The sequence below is a fragment of the Physeter macrocephalus genome, chromosome 11 (assembly GCF_002837175.3).
Source record: "Physeter macrocephalus isolate SW-GA chromosome 11, ASM283717v5, whole genome shotgun sequence".
In the NCBI taxonomy this organism is placed as follows: domain Eukaryota; kingdom Metazoa; phylum Chordata; class Mammalia; order Artiodactyla; family Physeteridae; genus Physeter; species Physeter macrocephalus.
Window position 1 is genome coordinate 72,134,441 of NC_041224.1, and position 19,127 is coordinate 72,153,567.

Genomic DNA, 19,127 nt, shown 5'->3' on the forward strand with positions numbered 1-19,127 from the left:
GGATCCGAAAGAATGGCTGGCTTAAACTACTTCAGTCAACTTACTAGAATCTACGTTTAAACACTTTGCTACTGAGTACATTAAAACTACTGACTGGAATGAGATTTTTAGATTACCTGGATATATTTAGTTTTTTCATTTCTCTATAAAGAGATGAGGAAAAGTTGTTTATCTTAAATATAAAGTTTAGATGTCTGGGTAACAGCCAAATCATATAATCACATCTGCCTGTGAGACCAGGAACCCTGAGTTCTACTTCCAATTCTGTTATTATTTTCTGTAGGTCAGAATCTGAGTTTCATTTTCCTCACATTTAACAACTAAGGAGTTTGACAAGTTTCACTGTTTTAAATTATTTTACGATGAATCTATGTAGATCTACTTCACTCTCTTGTTCTACTTAAAGGACATAAATCAGGTATGAAGTTCCTCAATTCAATTAGAATAAATCTTAAGAAACTATAATGGCCATTGCATTAAGCACAATATAGTGAATGTAGACGATACAATTAAATATACCTAAAGGAGCAGAGAATAATCTTACTCCTTAAGCACTGTAGGTCAACTGACAAGTAAAAGAATCAAGTTTTGTTTCAATAATAACTAAGGGTGTCTATCAAGGAAAATGCTGGGGACTGGGTTAGACAGTATTGGTATAGCAGAGCCCAGAAAAAAATGAGTAAGTGATTTTTAGAAGAGATTGAGCATAACCTCTTGGCAGTAGGGCTTGCATTTGTACCTATCACCGTTAATATGTTCTAGTTCTTATTTTTGGACTTTCCTATCCAATTCTACATCTCAGCCATTTCTTTTGGTCTTTCGATCTCTACTAAAAATTCTAGGATTCCCTGACTAATCTGAACCAAGTCTCATACCACCATCACCCCTTACCCCTATGTCTACAATCCTCATCACTCTCTTAAAGCTGCGACAGTTCCTAAACATGTAATTGTATATAAAAATGGCCTCAATAAATATGTATATATAAACTGTACCAACAGCCATCTCCCAAATACTGGTTTCCAGTCTGGCTTTATCAGAATACCTGGGGTTACTAACAGAAATATATATTCCTAGGCTACACACGAGAGCTCCTAATCTGAATCTCTAGAGGGCAGAACTTTGGATTTTTTTTTTTTAAACAAATCTCTCATTCAGATACAAAGGCAGTTTGGGGCACCTCACAGACAGCAATACTGTCTTCCAAAATACTCATACCCTCAACTCAATTTCCTAACATAAAAGGTAATTAAAAAATTTTTTAAAATATCTTCTTCCCTTGAAGATGCTTTATCTAAGAAAAAAAGACAAATTATCTAAACGAGCACACAAATAGATAAATGTTATTAGCAAAATACTGTAAAAACCTCATCACATTAGGATCGTTCTCATTCAAGTGAAAGCTGAGTTCTGAGCCCGTTTTATCACTGTATTATTTCCTATGGAACAACAAAAAGTAGTGAAAAGTCCTAGGGAGAAATATTCCAGTAATTTTAGGGTGTAGGGGTAGTATTTAAACGATTCTGATATCTATTTGTGGAAAGACAACTTATATATTACATTTCACTGATTTTTAAAATTTGCTTTTCTGTTTTCATATTTTAACATCTCTGAAATCAGGATAAAACATAAAATTGACAGCGTCTCAAAACTAAATTGGCAGCATTTGTTCTTTTTAGCTGTAATAAAATAATAGTGTGTTCTACAACCAGTGAAGATATCTTAGGTTTGATAAAATATTGTAAACACTAATACTCTTATTGTCATCAAAAACAGTTCCTCTAAAAACTCCAGGTAGGAAACAATTTGCTACTCTGGTTTGAATTATATGGTACATGAAAGCAAGGAATATGTTTTTCTTTAAATAAAAAAAATCTATAATCATTAAGTTACTACTGCTCCCTCCAAGCTAGTCAGTCTTACAATTAATAACTGAAAAATAAGACCCAATAGAAATACTCAAGAGTGCCATATTTTCCAAGAAATAGTCACTATTTTCCAGGCCTCATTTATAAATTAACGAGTAAATGAGCTCCAAGGCTCCTTTTAGCTCTTAAAGTCTAAGGCCCTATAACCTCGATTATTTAATTATTAATATTGAGCACACCACAAAGTTTCTCATTTCCTCTTCTCTTCCTGACCCTACTCTGTAGTTCAAAATTAGCCGGTCATAAGAAAGTGGTCAATAGGTTTATTTTGTTTGTCAAACTGTGATATAAAAAGATGAGGCTTAAAAAAGGCAAAGTAGATCTTACTGGGGAATAAGATGTTGAAAATCCATCAGTACTTCTGAGAGTGTACCTGAGAGGATCACCTTAAACTACTTTTTGTTACTAAAACACCATAACTTTATCATGATCATCACCTGCTATGAATGTTTCCAAAAAAAACTGGCAGATTATCAATTTGACTTCCAAGACCTATTTTGATGCTTTTTATTTTTAACCTTTTCACACTGTGTTATTAAAGAAGGAAAGAAGGGGAGGGAGGGACGCAAAGGGAGGAAGAAAGTTAGCAGTAAAATCTGCTTAATGTGTACCCCTAAGAAGCTCCTCAGTGGTCATGATTCATCTTTACATCTCTATTGCTTAACAAAGTGCCTCACACAACGGGTTTCTGAAGTGGTAATATTCAAGTACAGATAGTATCTAGTGAATCCTGTGTCAACTGATAATATTTAGCTTTGACATAATTAAGCTGAACTCACTAAAAAAACAATTTGTTAGCATAATTTAAAAGCTCACAGTTAACTTTATCCTAACACTTGCTCAAAGGACATCCTTATAAACTAAAATGGTTGTTTCCTCAAAATTCTAGAGGATAATTTTTAAAATAGAATAAAGTAAGTATACAATAAGCACCTAAACTTTTGTAGGTTCTTAGTCTTGCTTTACTGGGGCAGGGCAGGGGGAATGGGATGGTGTGGGGGAAGACAGTAAGGCTCAGTAGATTTCTGAGAAGGCAGCTAAGTAAGGTAGACAATGTTTTAAAACTCTGGATTGAATGTTACAGAGAGTAATTTCATTGCTTTTAAAGGCCAGGTACAGCTTTTGCTGGAAACAGATGAAAAGATCCTAACCCAAGAAGACAAAGATAAAAATGTATAGTTTGGGGATTTGTATTTCTGCTCTAACAATGGAAATTCATAGACCTCACCGTGCTTTCCATAAAATATCATCACACCCTTATACAATACCCTATCGTTCTGCAAAACTATGGAAAATAAGTTGCTGGCTGTGTGATGATTAGTTATTAAGTATATTAAGTCAGTAGTTATTCATACAGCTCAAAACTACTGAAGTAAAATTAAAAGGGCACCAGAAAGCAAGCAAGCAATGATAATTACTCCAAGCAACTACTGCCCCTTTCTGTCTCTGGTGAAAAACTGCCTGAGTTGCTTAAATAATGAAGAATCTTTTTTCAACATTAGAGACCAATTTGGTATTAAAAAAAAAAAAAAGAAAAACGGTAACAAAGAAAAGAAGCACAGAACCTCTGCAACTTTTAAATTTCTAAGATGTCAAACAACTTTTTCCACTGGTTTAGTTTTATAAATTCTCAGATTTAGATAAATCCATTCTAAAGCTAAAATATATTCTGAAATAAATTTCATTACTTTCTAGTTATCTGTGTCATGGGTTCTTTTCCTTTATTAGTATAGAAGACTAACTGTATCTTAATTTTAGTTGCCATTTAGTTTTACTTGAAGTTGATGAAAAAGAACTAGCAATGCCAGGTACATCTAATATTATAAATACAATAAAATCCTGTGACAAAGAACCCTATAACAAATGTAAATGTTGGTACAATGTGATTGGCAATTGGTTTCTGTCTTCTGGCCAGGCTTACATTCTTAAATGGGGGCACTAAAATTCTTATTTTCTGTGGAGGGAAGGAGTGAACAAAAAGCAACCTATCTGGAGAAACAGGGAGCTAGAAGGTGGGTACCTGTGTTCTCAGTATTCTCCCAGTTCAATCTCCCTGGATTGGGTTGATAATACAGACACCACTAATTACTAATTACAAGATTCCTGGAATAGTTGCTGTTTTCCCAGAAGTTCCAACCAACTCCAAGGCCCGGTGTAGTCCATATGTATATTTAAGTAGGAAGAAACTACCACAGTCAGGCAGTGCCAAACAGGGACCTTCCAAGTGACCCCGCAGGAACTCCTACCAGCAGCATGCACCACCTGCCCGGGTCACTTCATTAACCTCAAAATAATGCAATACTCAACTTCACATGATGGCATTTTTAGACACCACTTATTATTTCATGGTGTGGTTTTATTCTACCATTTCTCCCCATTAAGACTTGACATTCATACTTATTACTGGGTATCTCCACAACCCCCTTGTTTCTGTGCTCTGAAACATCCACTTCTCTTCTGAATGACAAACTTTTGGGGTTAGTTGTCAAGATTTAAAAGATTTATTCTTTTTCAAAGAGAGAGTGATCATGACACAGACAACCAATATTTTGTGGAACATTTATGAACTTGGACAGGAGCAACAAAAATATAGTACTTACATTTACAATTAAAAAGTCCATGTGTTCCTATACTATATAATCATATACATAACGTTTTTCCCCCCAAAGAGTCACTTATAAAATGAATTCACTGAACTGTATCACAGTCTCCCCATCATTAGGTATTCAATCTAGTATTAATTTTTAAACAGTAGCCCAACTTACCCGGACGAGTGCATCATCTATGATATGGTCACGTCTGACTTTGAGTCTCAAATATGGATTCAACTGCTGTCCTTGAACTAAGCTGTAGAGAACAGTGATTCTTCGTTCACTGTACATGCGAATTCTATTGTCATAATACAATCCCAAATTCTTTGTGACAGCATTCAATATAAAGGGACATGTCATAAAAGAGAATTTGTTCTCTGTTTCTACTTTGAAAAAAGTATAATCTTTATCCATTTCTAGAACATCATTCAGTGGTTCATTAATAAACTCTTCAAAAGGGATAAGTGGTTTTCGACAATCCAGAGTTTTAACAGCAAGTTCAGTTTCTAGTGGGTCCACTCGAGGACCTTTCTTGTTCCTTCTTTCTTCTCCCAACAGCTCCTGAAGTGTCAATTCACTGGACTCAGGAATGGGCTCTTCATCATCTTCTTCATTATGATTTGTGTCCACTTCCCCTCCCACTACATTTGCATAGTAAACCATTTTCAAGCACTTGGAAGCAGCAACAATAGCATCATCATCGTTCACTAGATTTCGATTGTTAAAGTCAGTGCTTATGACTTTGTATGTAATAAGTTGCTGAAACGTTTCCATCATTCTCCGAATCTGGTCTGCACTGTATTTAGACCACAGTCTGACCAGTTTTCCTTGGGCTGCAAGGGGTAGCTTACTCATTGCTTTGCAAAACAGTGGCAAAGCCATTTCCAGATATTCAGGACTGTGGAGATTTCTATTCTCCATGACAATAATGAATAAATTCAGATAATTAGGATCTCGGGAGTATACATTGTGATACGTCAAGTCACATTCCACATTAGGTGACAAATACACAAGTGCATTGAGAAAGGCAGTTTCTATTTTTTCATTAGAGAGCAATCTGGTGTAGACCCTTCTAATGGCCTCAATATCCACAGACACATCGTCAGGACCTAATTTTTGTAAGTTGTTATCTCCTTGTGAGCTATCACTTATCCTTGAGGAAGATGCTTCTGAATCTTCTTCCATAGCTGCAGCAGAACATGCAGCTTTTTCCTTTTCATCTTCATCTTTGTCTTCATCCTTTCCTTGAAGAGATTTCAGTTCTTCCTTGGTGTGTTGTTTGACTTTCCGAAAGCTTTGTACCAATGCCTCAGCACTAGAAAAAACTCTTCCAATAACACGAATTAAAGGGGAATAATCCTCCCTCTCTCTACATAATTCTAGAATTTCATAAACCGTCTCTTCTGTTAGGTAAGTCACATCTAGAAAATTAGGAAAAAAGAGAACATTTATTTTCATAATATATATGTATGTTTGCTTTCTTTTAATAAGTTCTAGTGAAAAATAAAATTGCCAAACATTTTGCAATAAATACCATTTATGATTTACAACTCTTTTAAAAAAGTATCTTAATACTTAGGTTCAACCAACAAAATATGCTTACCTATTTTTTTCAATGTACTAATATTAACAACTTTACTCATTCTTTCATATTCTATATATATTCTTATATATAGCTTTTAATGAGCTCAAGCTCATTTCACAATGATAGTATATATTAACATGCAGTTTTAACTGTAAACATGAACCAAGATATCATGTGCCTACTCATCACAATATACCTCTTACAACTTTGCTTTACTTTAGAGCATAAACACCACTATTTTTCTGAGAGGTTTATTCCTTATTTCACTACTCTGTTTTCAAAAGACTAGGAAGGCAAGGTTTTAAGAAAAATTTCTTCAGAGTCCTCTTTTGGAAACAGCCCTTGTCCTAAAACCAGACTAGTTCCTTTCTGAGTCTTAGTTTTTTTTCAGGGTGGCCATTACGTGGGTGACCGAGAAGGATTAATATATCATTTCCCATAAGCTCTGAAGTTGACAGACACTGCCATCTGCAGCCAGGTTGGAATAAATCTTACACAGTGACAGGAAATAGTTTCAAAGCAGTGAAAACAATAGGGTGAGAAGAAGGCAACTTATGAGTAGACAAGTGAAACAGACTACTATGTAGTCACCAAAATCTGTTTCCTCTCCTTCCTGGGCACAGAGTTGGACACATTCTCCAGCCTTCCCAGCTTTTTGAGATAAGTGCTACTTTCAGGCTAATGCTTTTCTCCTTCTGGCTAATGGGATGATGCTTCCAGGATGGTTCTGAAAATCGTGTGTTAAAGATAGTGCCATTACAGCTGCAACTCTGAATGACTGCATGAATCAGAACTCTCTGCCATTCTAAAATATTATGGCTGTTAGATGAGCTAGAAACAAATTTCCACTGTTTGTAATAAGCTAGTATTCTTTCTGGGGTCTACTTAATATTGTATTCTAGCTGATCCTTACAAGTAGAGAAGCCTTTCATTTTCCCCATCTTGCCTTTAGAGTCTTCAAAATACAAGTAATGACCATCTCCCTCTAAGCTGATATATTACCACTGTTTTTGCAGCTTGTAGTATTTAAATCCATGGGAGTTTTATTATGATTTTCTGTTATATCCATTCTTCCCCATAAAGAAATAACATCATAAAAGGCAAAAATGACAGCAGGCCCTGAAAGGCCAGACTGAATATCAATTTATTACACATTTTCAGAGTTACCGTAATGTTAACAAATTAAAATTCTAATGAAATCACAGAAGAAACAAAGAAGAAAATACTTCAAGGACTTTTTGAGATAAAAATCTCTGGAGCCATGGACAGTTGCAGGGGTGAAAGAGTTTGTTGCAGTTTGCTGGAATTCATTTTACTTCCTTCTCATATCTGTCTTTAAACATAGTGGCTTAGGCCTCCACTGTCAGCTTTTGCCATTAGACTTTTTACATTTGCTATTATTTGCTTTCAGACAAAACCAGATAAACCTATAGCTCCTATTCTCCTTAACAACAAAATTTAAATCTATACATATACTCCCTTGAGAGGAACTGAGTAAGTTTGGAGGTTACAGAATGCGTGAGTGCTTAAGGTGAGTGCCACTGCATGAAATACATTAGAAAAAGAAAGAAAAACTCCATGTGTTCCTTCTCTTACACTTTTCTTACTCGAGAAGAAAATACAAGCACACACACAAAAATGAATTTTAACATGCTGTTTTCTAAAACTCCAAGTTCTCATCTTACTCAAATGTTGATTTATTTTGTGCAGTTTAATATGAGCTTTCATAACGTTTGACTTTTTTCAAAGAAGTTACCGAGTACAATGATTAGAGTGAAAAACAATGTAAAACATTCAAACTCAAAGACTAGTAAATCCCAATGCTTCGGAACATCACACAACAGGCAATGGGTTGATTCAACACCTCATACATTAAACTCCCTGGCATTTACCATGAGTTTCAGCTAAAAAAAAAAAAAAAAAAAAAAACAAAAAAAAGAAGACAACTAACAATTTTAAAATTAAAATTAGTTAGCTATATAATGTACTCACCCTCATGATGTTAACAAAAAAACCAAACCCACCATACATTCTCTCTTATTTTCTGAGATAAGCCTATATAATTACAAAATTTCACCTACCAAAGCTGAGAAATATAACCCAATAACACTATTTTTTGTTATGACTTGCATGAATATTAGATTAGTAGATATAAAATAAAATGTTTTAACAGTCAACGATTTATTGCATACAATAAACAGGAGCATAAACAACTGTATTTTAAATGAAAATACAGAAGAAAAATATTTCAATCCTGTAGTCAAATAACTTACATTAATAAAAGAAGTGAAACAGCCTTTAAACAGAAGATAACCAAATTTCACTTTATAAATCAATTCTAATAGCAAAGAAAACAATGAATGCTCTGGGCAGAGATACTTCAAAAACCCTGAAAGGGGGTGGCTGGGCGTGTGTGTGTGTGTGTGCGCGTGCGTGTGTGATCCCTAATGACTATAAAACATGTCTGGCATTACTCAAAGTACTCAAATGTTTGATAGGTAAGACTAACCGATTACTAAAAGGATATGAAACCTCTAATGACCAACCACAAGATCTCATTCTCAACTAACAGAAAGTTGAGTAACGCTGGGTAATACCCCAAGACTTCTGTGTCCTGATTAATAGCAGTTTAGTTTACATGGCTATATCAACTTAAATTTTCTACTGCGATTACTTCTAACTCCAAAGCAAGTGCTATCATTGTTCTGTATCTGAAATGTGATCCTCTGAAACTGCTCTCTTACCTCCAGCTCTCTAATATAATCTGGGCAGACACTTTAGGCTGGCTAACTCCAAATCTATTCACCACCTTTACCCTGACATGCCATTGTGATAGAAACTGAAAACTAAACACTAGTATTCCAATCCTCACTTGCATTGGGGACGGTATGTGACACAGGTCTGCCAGTGACCTATGTGGAAGCCTATTGGTGGACTTCTGAGGATTTGTTTTCCTGATAAATGAGACAAATATGACTAACTCATACTCTAAGTAGAAAAAAAAATCATTTATTCTTATTAGCAGATGTACAAAATAAGCTAATATCATTTTCAAATTACCCAAGCAAAGACTATACAGGTCTCCACAAATTATAAAACTGTCCTTCAAATTAAAAAAAAAAAAGTGTTTACCAATATTTTGAGACCACTTTTCATACAGGCCAGTAAAAATTATCGAACTGCGGAAGAAATAAAAATGTAGCACCCCAAATAAAGAGCTTTTGTCATTTTGAATTAACTATTGAGATATGTTATTTTACAGGAAAGAGAACAAATGATATATTTTGTCTGTTAACTCTAAGAAGATGTATTGGTAAAACAATATTACTAACAAAAGTCTTAATCCCTTTAATCAAAAGAGTGACAGCCTTGTCATCAAATACTTAAGCAGAGGATAATTTTAGAGTCATGTAGATAATCCTATCTTCATTGTGTCAAATGGACCCTTACACTTGTAATGAACACATATAAAATTTCTTAATATGATTCCTCCTCTGCTTTGATATTTGCTTCATAGTAAAAGATAATACAAAATGCAAATGGTTAGTGAATGAGCAGCTTCCAAAAACTGAACCACAAAAATACCAAATTTTATCACACCACGAATCTAATCTTTGGTCCTTGCTACCAGACTGTCAACACCTTCTTTTATGGGCCGTAACTCTTTAAGAACGAATCGTTAAGGTTTGTTCTATTCAGGATATTTAGGCATCTTCTGTTAAACTTCAGTAACCTCTTCCTGAAGAGTGTGAAACTGCTAACTGGGAGCTTATTTCGAACTATTTTAATTGGAAAAAATTATAATATGTTCTTATGAGACCAGGCCCAAAAAACAAAAACCACCTAATTTCTTAAAATGTAACCAAAACATAGTAACTATCTATTATAAATAACTATCCAGTTAGGACATAGGACACTGTTTCCTAATCATCAAATAACAAAGTTGTTAACAAAGAGTTGCCTTGCATGCAGTAAATATGGCTTATCTAATGGATAAGCAGCATTCTAGACCCACGCACCCTCCGTTGGCATGACATCCTCTTCAGAACATCTTCAAGTGATTCTGACATTCTACTAATTCTACATAAAATGTACCAATGCTTTATTCACATGGTGTTTTGTTTAAAATGTTAAACTGAGTTTTTCAGACATAAATGTAAATTAGTTAAAAAACACTGCATTTTGAAATATAAACATTCATTAATGTTTGGGTATCAATAAAAGGAGGTATTCTACTGAGAAAACAATAAATGAGACATTTTTCTATGACATACCTGTATATTTTATGATATATGTGTATTTGAAAAATACTCAATCTATAAAATTTTAAACTTAAATTCTTATGCAAAAAGAGTTTGGGGCAGACTATTCAACACCTGAAACTTTGTAACTAGAATTAACATATATAATTAACACTCAAAATAAAAGTACTAGTGCAGTTACTGTATTTATAATTCCTAGTAAAAATATACTATAGTAAATACAGATGTTGCAGGAAAAAGGGGGCAGGGGGAAAGAGTGTAGTATACTAGAAGAAAATACAATGAACTGCTAAATTATATAGACTTGAGCTTAAACAGTACACAAAGACTGGGGATAATCATCCAATAAGTATCTCTAAAATGAACCACATAGCCAAAAAGAAGATGGGTACATCCATCCTGCACTATAACCCCCATATGGCTTGCTGCCTTCAACTGTGGCAGCACATCCTACATTCACAGTAACGGTTGTTCTTATGGTGCACACTTGCTGCGGAAATGTGTATAATGCAACTTCCACATTAACGTATCGACAACGTTCACTTATTTATCTAGTGTGTGAGCTAATTCATGGAATAGAAATATTCATGCAATAAAGCTGTAATAAAGTTATGAAAACAGCTTTATTATGGAAATAGAGTAGAAGCTATTAACACAATTCCATTTCACTAATTAATTTAAACTTGATTCAAATGACGTTACTGAAAACTTTAGAGGTAGTATCTAACTTCTATATATCCTAAACAAAAAGCTCCCTCTTTTAAAATACAATTACCTCTGGTAGGACTGTCAGTCATTCAAAAATCTGATTAACTTGTTTCTAATACCAATTTGCCTTCACTGGGAGAAAGAAAGCTTGAAGTTTATTAAAAAGAATAAAAGTTTTAAAAGTTTTGGGATACAGGATCATTTAGAAAGAAAAATAAGGCTTGGTTAAGACTACCATTGTTAGGTAATGATTCTTGGCAGTATGAGCGTGCCAAATGCCTGGGAGAAGGTGAGCAGGATACAGGAAGGATACATTAGAAAGAAAAATTGATTATTTCTCAGGTAACTATTAACAACATTTTGTCTTGCCTTCAGAAACAGAAAAAGACCACTGATTCCTCTTTCTGCTACTTTCACTGTATACTGATTGGGTTCCAAAATGCATGCCAGATATTTAGTCCAGCTATTCTAACATCTAAATGACTTTGTGGCCTAGTTTAGGTTATTAACTACTACTTAATACATTTTTCCTAGTGGAAAATATTTAAAATTTCTAATCAATCCATTAGCAAAGGAACTTTTGGGAATATAATCTGCTTCTAATTAGAGATCATCGGAACAGTAAAATAGAGTGAAATCATTAACTCAATTAGTTCTGTCCTCTATCACAATAAAAAATCGATTCCACTATACTATCATGTCCTAAGGTCACAAAATGAGAAAAAAAAGCAAACAGCAACACCTCACACACTTTGAAAATCTCCAATGTGGTTTTCAATCCAAAATTCTCAATTAAAGATAGAACGTCTTACCTTTAAAATCATCTCTTGCTCCTTGTCCATCCTTCTTGTTCATTTTCATGTCAGAGCAGTTGTTAGGGGCACCTTTAGAGTTTTCAAGGTAAGCTGAGCTTGCTCCTTTCTTGGAGGGATGAGGATCACAGAGTTTTGCATTAATCTTATAAAGCTCAAGGGCTTTAATAGCTGCTGCATTGTTATCCATACGACGAAAAGTTGGACAGGAAGCACAAAACTCATTCGTGCAGGCCTCATTTCCACAGCCCTCAGTTAACTGGTGGTAGTAGCGTTCTATTAGATGTTTTGCAGCTGCTCGCTTCCTGTACCAAACATTCAAACAATAAGCACAGTGATTAGTAGAGCTCTCAGGTACAAAGCTCAACAGATCATCAACCAGACAGAAGTTAGTCAAGCACTGAAGTAATAAACCTGCATATTAAAATGAGGTAAAGAAAATGGAGATACACTATTTACACAAAACTTTTAACTGGTGAAATATTTGATACTTATTTCCTAAGACATATGATAAAGAATATCAATGCTTGTCAAAAATCATTGTTTTAACAGAATATGCTTTCCTTTGGTTTGGGGTGCAGTGGAGGGGCACTTCTTGATGTGCTTCAATTGTTTAGCACCACAGCTGAAAATCACAAGTTTTATGACTAAGAGTTTTAGTATTTTATCACTTTAAAAATTAACATTAAGAAAATGAGAGTCTATTTAAAGTATCAATCCAGCTTTCCTTTATATAAACACCATTTTGTTTCAACAGCCTGTAAATATTTGACTTACAGTTAACATAGAACTTCTATGTGGAACAAAGAAGGACACCCCCCATTATCTACCACATGGAAGATTTTAAAAGAAATTTACAAAAAAAATATCCAAACCTTGTGTTATATTACAAGAAAGTGGCTCAAAACATACAATTTTGAACCCAAAAGGTATCATTAAACTTCCTCATTAATACCATGTCATAGGAACATGGAATATTTTAAATTCCTTTTAGAGCAAAATCTTACATTACTCTTACTTTGTGAACATAAAGTATGTGAATTAATGTTCCATTATGGCTGTTCTAGCAGACCTAGCAAGGATATTGAAGAAGGGGTTATTTCATCAAGCAAGAAGCTGGACTAATTTCTATCTCTATGGCTTATTCCAACTCTTAAGATCTATACATCTACTATTGATGATATGAGATCAACATAACTTGAGTAGTCTACTGGATCCAAAAAAACATAATTCACAGCTATTCCTTTTGTTTCCAAATAGACATACAGGAATAAAAACTACAAATAATCAAAACTATTTAAAAAATAATTTATCTAATTTAATTCTCAAAATGTTCCTACAATGATCTCACAAACATGTAGGACTAAATGGCAAATGGTATTAGAGCTTACGTCTTGTTAATGGTGAGATACATCTTGTTAATCGTGAGGTACATCTTGTTAATCATGAGATACATCTTGTTAATCATGAGAAACTGAACAACTAACAAGAAGACAAATAAGGGACACACTAATAAGTCCAATTTTGTCTCAAAAGTAGGACTTTGTCTCTAAACTATCAAGGTAAGTGACAAACAGTAATAACTCAAACACATTCAATTCATTCTGGTGCTCTGTTTTTCATATGTTCCATGCAAATTTACCACTCAATGCATGCGAACAGAGAAAAAAGAAAAGCCCACAAAACACACTTAGATATTTTATTATATGTAGCTATAAACAATTCCACTCCTGAAAATTAAAACATATTATTTCAGATATATCACTGTGCAAAATACTAAAGTGACAACATGTAAAGAAAGAGAAATATAAAATTTATAATGTTTATACCATACACGGCTATTCTTCTTCCAAAACGCAATAGCTTTCCCTAGTGAGAATGTAAATAAGTATGTATTTCCTTTCTGGAAGAAAATTATGAATATTTATCAAAAGTCTTGAAAATGAATCAGAGGATGAACCATATGAATCAAATATCCCATTTTGGGTGAAAATAATAGGACAATTTCGTTTCTACAAAACCTGAAAAAAAATTGACACATCCAAAAATAGATTACTATAATGAACTGATAACCATTCACACAATGGAATAAACAAAAATTATCAAGATCTGAATTTGGCATAGATCACTAATTGATCTTTTAATTGTAAAAGTCTGTTACAAAGTAGTGTCATATGAAGCCATTTTTATTTCAAAGTGTTAACAGGCATTTCCCTGAATAATGTGATTGAATTAGTTTTTTAAATTATTCTATCATTTTGCTTGCAATTTATTTTTTCTATAACATGCTACTTGTACATTAAAATTAATGAATATGAAAGGGGAAAATGTTAGTGGTTTCAAAACTTCATATACGTGATTTGAATGGCCTCAAGGTTTACTAAATTGTCCATATGAGTTTTTAAAGATTAGTTTCAAAAATCAAAATACCAAAACAGTCTAGCTATTTTTCTTATTGTCCTAAAAAAACAAACAAACCAAAAAATACCGGTCATACACATAATGCTTCTGAATGTAATACATAAACAAGTGTGAATATTAAAAACAGAACAAGACTGAGAAATCAGAAAACCGGCTTTAAGAATCAAAGTAGCTGTACTATCTGAACAACTCTGGGCCTCAGTTTCCCATCTTTAAGACTCCTTTCAGTTCTAAAATCTGTTAATAGGGAGGTGAGCAAGGAACTATCATTTGTTGAATGCCTGGTAACATACTGGACACACTGCAAGGGACTTTGACATAGGTTATCTTATCTGAATCCCATGACTTTGAGGATGATCTTCAGTCCACAGCCAAAAAAGGAGACAGAACTGAAAGAGTCAAATCACGTATCCAAGGTCGCACAAAGGAAAGTGCAGAACTAGGATGAGAGCAGGAGTCCAGAGGTCTTCTGGCTTCAGAGTCTAAGTCGTTTCTACTATATTGTCTTACAAAGGTGATACATTTCAAAATAATTCTTAACAATAGTAGTACCAAAAACTTTTATGGAAAAAAAATCCCATAAATAATGTGTAATTGAAAAAGTAAAATGCCTTCTGAAAAATCGTAATTTGAATCTCAAATTTATGCATATCTGGTGTCACACAAGAACACACGTTTCTTGAGGAACAGGTAGCACTATATTCTGTAAATTTAATATATCTATAATTTGTTGAAGACCTATGTGTTAGGCTTACAGATGTTCTCACTTTAGATGACAATAAACCCTAGAAGTTAAAAGCTCACACTCTTGAGGCCAGATTGCCCAAGTTCACATGCTGGCTCTGCCACTTAATAACTACGTGACCTTGAATGAGTTTACTTAACTTCCTGTGTCTCCATTTCCTCATCTTAAAAATGATGGCATACAGAAGAATTATTATGGCTGTGAGAGAATTAAATGAGTTAACATATAAAAAGTGCTTAAGGGGCTTCCCTGGTGGCGCAGTGGTTGAGAATCCGCCTGCCGATGCAGGGGACACGGGGTCGTGCCCCGGTCCGGGAAGATCCCACATGCCGCGGAGCGGCTGGGCCCGTGAGCCATGCGCGTACCACAAAAAAAAAAAAAAAAAAAAAAAAAAAATTAAAATAAAAAGTGCTTAGAACACTGCATGGCACATAGTAAGCACCATTAACTTATGGCACATAGTTAGCCACCATTATTGTTACAATTTTTATTAGCATCCTTACAAGTCTATGATTAGCTATATTAACCTGCATTCTGCTGATGCTCAGAGCTGTTACCTAACAAGTTACATATCTAATAAGGGATCTGAACCCAGGTTTGACTCAAACCTTGGGCTTTTAATAACACTAAGGGTAGATTTAATATAAAAGTAGGCCCCTCTATTTGATCTGCTTCGCTGCCCCAAGACTTAGAAACGGCAGCTAGACTGATGAAACAGGACTGAAAGGAGGCCAAGACAGAACAGAACCTCCGTGTTATTAGTGGAATCAACCGCACCAAGCATTTTTCTTCTTTCCTCACTTCAGTGACACCTTGAATTACCTGTATATAATTCTGTATCCCCATCTAATTTAGAACACATAAAAAAGCCTCTACATTGGGAATATGTACACTAATAATGACATTTTGGTAAATAACCTGTACAAGATTAATCCCTATACATCGAGTTGCCAAATCATAGCTTATGGACCAAATCTAGCATGCCACCTATTTTTTTATAGCTTGTTTGGTTTTTAAATTTTAAATGGTTGAAAAAGTCAGTAAAAGAATAACATTTTGTGACATGTAAAAATTACATGAAATTCAAATTTTAGCATCCACAAAGTCTTACTAGAACACAGTCAAGCTCAAGCTCATTCATTTACATACTGTCTAATGCTGCTTTCACATTACAACAGCAGAGCTGAGTAGTTTTAACAGAGACTGTACAGCCTGCAGAGCCTAAAATAAATACCACCTGGCCTTTACAGAAAAAAATTTCCCAACTCTTAATTTAGAGACTGTGCTTTCTGCCCTCCAGTGACACTTCCATCCAATCACATGGCCTCCTACTCTTTCTTTTACCTCAGCAAATCATTTTATGCAGTAAAATGTATAACTCCCTCAAGTATGATTTCAAAAAACAAAGGAGAGAGGGAAAAAGAAAGATAAAGAAGAGACAAGGAGAGAAAAAGAGGAAGAAAATGATATAGAAAAAAGGAAAAAAATGAAGAGACATCTTTTCCCAAGGGGGTCCCCTTTAGTGAAACCTTATCTGTCATTCAAAACTACCCCAAGAGGGGCTATGGCTAACTTTCTATAATTTCCTCACATCTCACTGCCTTTTCTTCTATGTAAAAAACAAACCAAGTATTATACTTTATAATATACTGGTTTTTTATAAAGGGATTTTTTCTTATCAAGTCAAGTGACATTTAGTGATAGCGCTCTCAACACTCTTGAGATTACTTACACATTGAAAACAGGTAATACTTTCCATTGACTTCTTTTATTTCTATGACTGAATCAGTGAGACAGTCCTACAAATAAATGTTCTGTGGAATAATAATATAGAGAGCCAGAGTTACTATAGAAAACTTGGTGGAAATCTTTTAAAAATGGTTTCACCTTAGGGGGACGTGTACTGATGTCAGCAATTAACTTTGAAATGTATGGGGGGGAAAAAGATGGATTGATAAATAGAAGGGTGGACATATGATAAAGCACTGTAAATATTAAAGGTAGAATCTAGATGACAGGCATACAGTATCAACTGTGCAATTCTTTCAATTTACCTGAATGTTTGGAAGTTTTCAAAGTAAAACACTGGGGGAAAATACTGTTGCCGTATTGTAACTTTTTAGACAGCAGATCAAATGGCAGAGGAAATGGTTTCAGCCATCAGGGGAGGAAAAGGAAAACCAATGTCAACATCATCAATGGTACTAATACCACATTTGCTGACTCTGTTTTTGGAACAGTCCAGTACTTAACAAAAACAAACAAACAAAACCCTATAATAACAATGATAAATACAAGAGTTAAACTCTGACCACATTATGCACAGCAACTTAATTTGCCTGTCAAGAAAACAAATACTAGGAAAGTATGTTTAATGTTGCTATATCAATGGCAAACCACTGGAATCAGAACCACTGAAACAGCTGTCAACAATAAAAGAGATGGAAGTGGAAAATGATCTTAAGTTGAACTTAGTAGGAAGTTGGAAAATAAACAATGAATACAAGAACGAAGATATAAAAATAGTAACTGTCAGGGGACATCCCTGGCAGTCGAGTGACTAAGACCCCGAGCTCGCAACGCAGAGGGCACAGGTTTGATCCCTAGTTGGGGAACTAAGATCTCGCATGTTCCATGTCGTGGCCAAAAAAAAAAAAAAAAACAAAAGCAACTTTCAGAAAGTGAAGATGTATCAGTGAACAGTGAGCAAACAAGCCTGTAATTATAATACAAAACGACAGAACTTAAAAGAAATAGTAACTGTGACGTGCAACATAAGAACTATTGGTGGAGGAAGTACAGAATAATGAAAGGAGATAAAAAGGCAAAGATGAAAAGAACATGTGAACGTTAAGTAGAGGGGCTTTAATTGAAAATGAAGTCAAATGAAGATGTGAGGAATCAAGAAGCCAGAGATAAAACAGAAAGGGCCCAAGGCTTATATAATCAGTCTATAAAGCTAATAACCACTGCTTACTAGCCTCAAAAAAAGTAGAACACCTTTGTTCCTTCTAGGATGTTGCCTTTGTAAATCCTCCACCGCCTTCCCCAAAGTTTTATTTAACATAAAAAAATTTTAAGAACGACCAATGTTATCCTAGATAGTATTAGGCCTTACAGAAATAGATCCGACAAAAAAACATCTGTGACACAGCCACAATCAGGTTTAAGGCTGGGTCTATTACAATGGATTTGAGTGAATTATTAGATTATTTCCATTGTGAACTCATTATTACCATGATCCAAGCAACAAGCCATTAACTACAGAATAAGATACAGTTTTCACAATAAAAAGTTTTTATTTAAATTGGTATTTTTTTACTGTTAGAAATATGTTTACTGTAATAATAACTCCTGAGTATTCTTTTATTGAGGCTTATAATCTCAATGCCTAGAGAGTTTGTTATACAGTTAACACAACTGTAGAACTATTTATACAAAATTACTCACCTTAAAAAAACATTGTTTTTTAAAACAGTGTGACATTTTAGAGTGAAGAATAAACAAAATACAAAATATATCCATCCACCTCCCTCCAATTAAGATCCTAAAGGGAAAGGAATACAAAGTATATGTTGGCATTAGTGTAGAGCAACTACTAATTCTCTGTGATGATCATGAAATATGGTCTTTGATTTTTATTTCTGATTCAAAGACAAACAAGACAAAACTTGTACCTTGACTAATTATACACCTGAGTGTCTACCATGGATCAGGCAATATGCTGTAAATTCTGCGATAAAGATCTGGTTGTCTGACTATTTTGCATTCTAGATAGCTGGATCACTCTTATAAAATAATCTTTTCTAGGAGGTTAGGGAGCTGAGAAAACCTTGGAGTTATTTAAAAACTTAATAGCTTTTATATATATTGTTGAGAAACGCCTAGAGTTCTTTCAGTGTTCGGGTGAGAAAATTCTTAAGACTTAACTTTGAATTTATACTAAAGATTATTCAATACACATCAAAGTTAACTTTGTATAGGTGATAAATGAGCCTATAGGTGCATTCCTATCAACTGAACTGTAGAATTACTACATTTGTCTGAAAAAAGGTAAAAAAATTAACCAGCCAAC

The 19,127-nt window shown here is 34.3% G+C and overlaps 1 protein-coding gene across 9 annotated transcripts in view; it reads right to left on the reverse strand.

The window, feature by feature from the left end:
- Positions 1 to 19,127, reverse strand: part of UBE3A (ubiquitin protein ligase E3A) — a 103,888-nt gene that overhangs the window by 26,152 nt on the left and 58,609 nt on the right. For all 9 annotated transcript variants that reach the window (XM_007114887.4, XM_055088166.1, XM_024134491.3 and 6 more), the window contains 2 exons: positions 11,887 to 12,191; positions 4,694 to 5,940 (listed from right to left, as the gene is read on the reverse strand). In XM_007114887.4, coding sequence (XP_007114949.1) covers positions 4,694 to 5,940; positions 11,887 to 12,191 — 1,552 coding nt within the window. The remainder of the gene's footprint in view (positions 1 to 4,693; positions 5,941 to 11,886; positions 12,192 to 19,127) is intronic.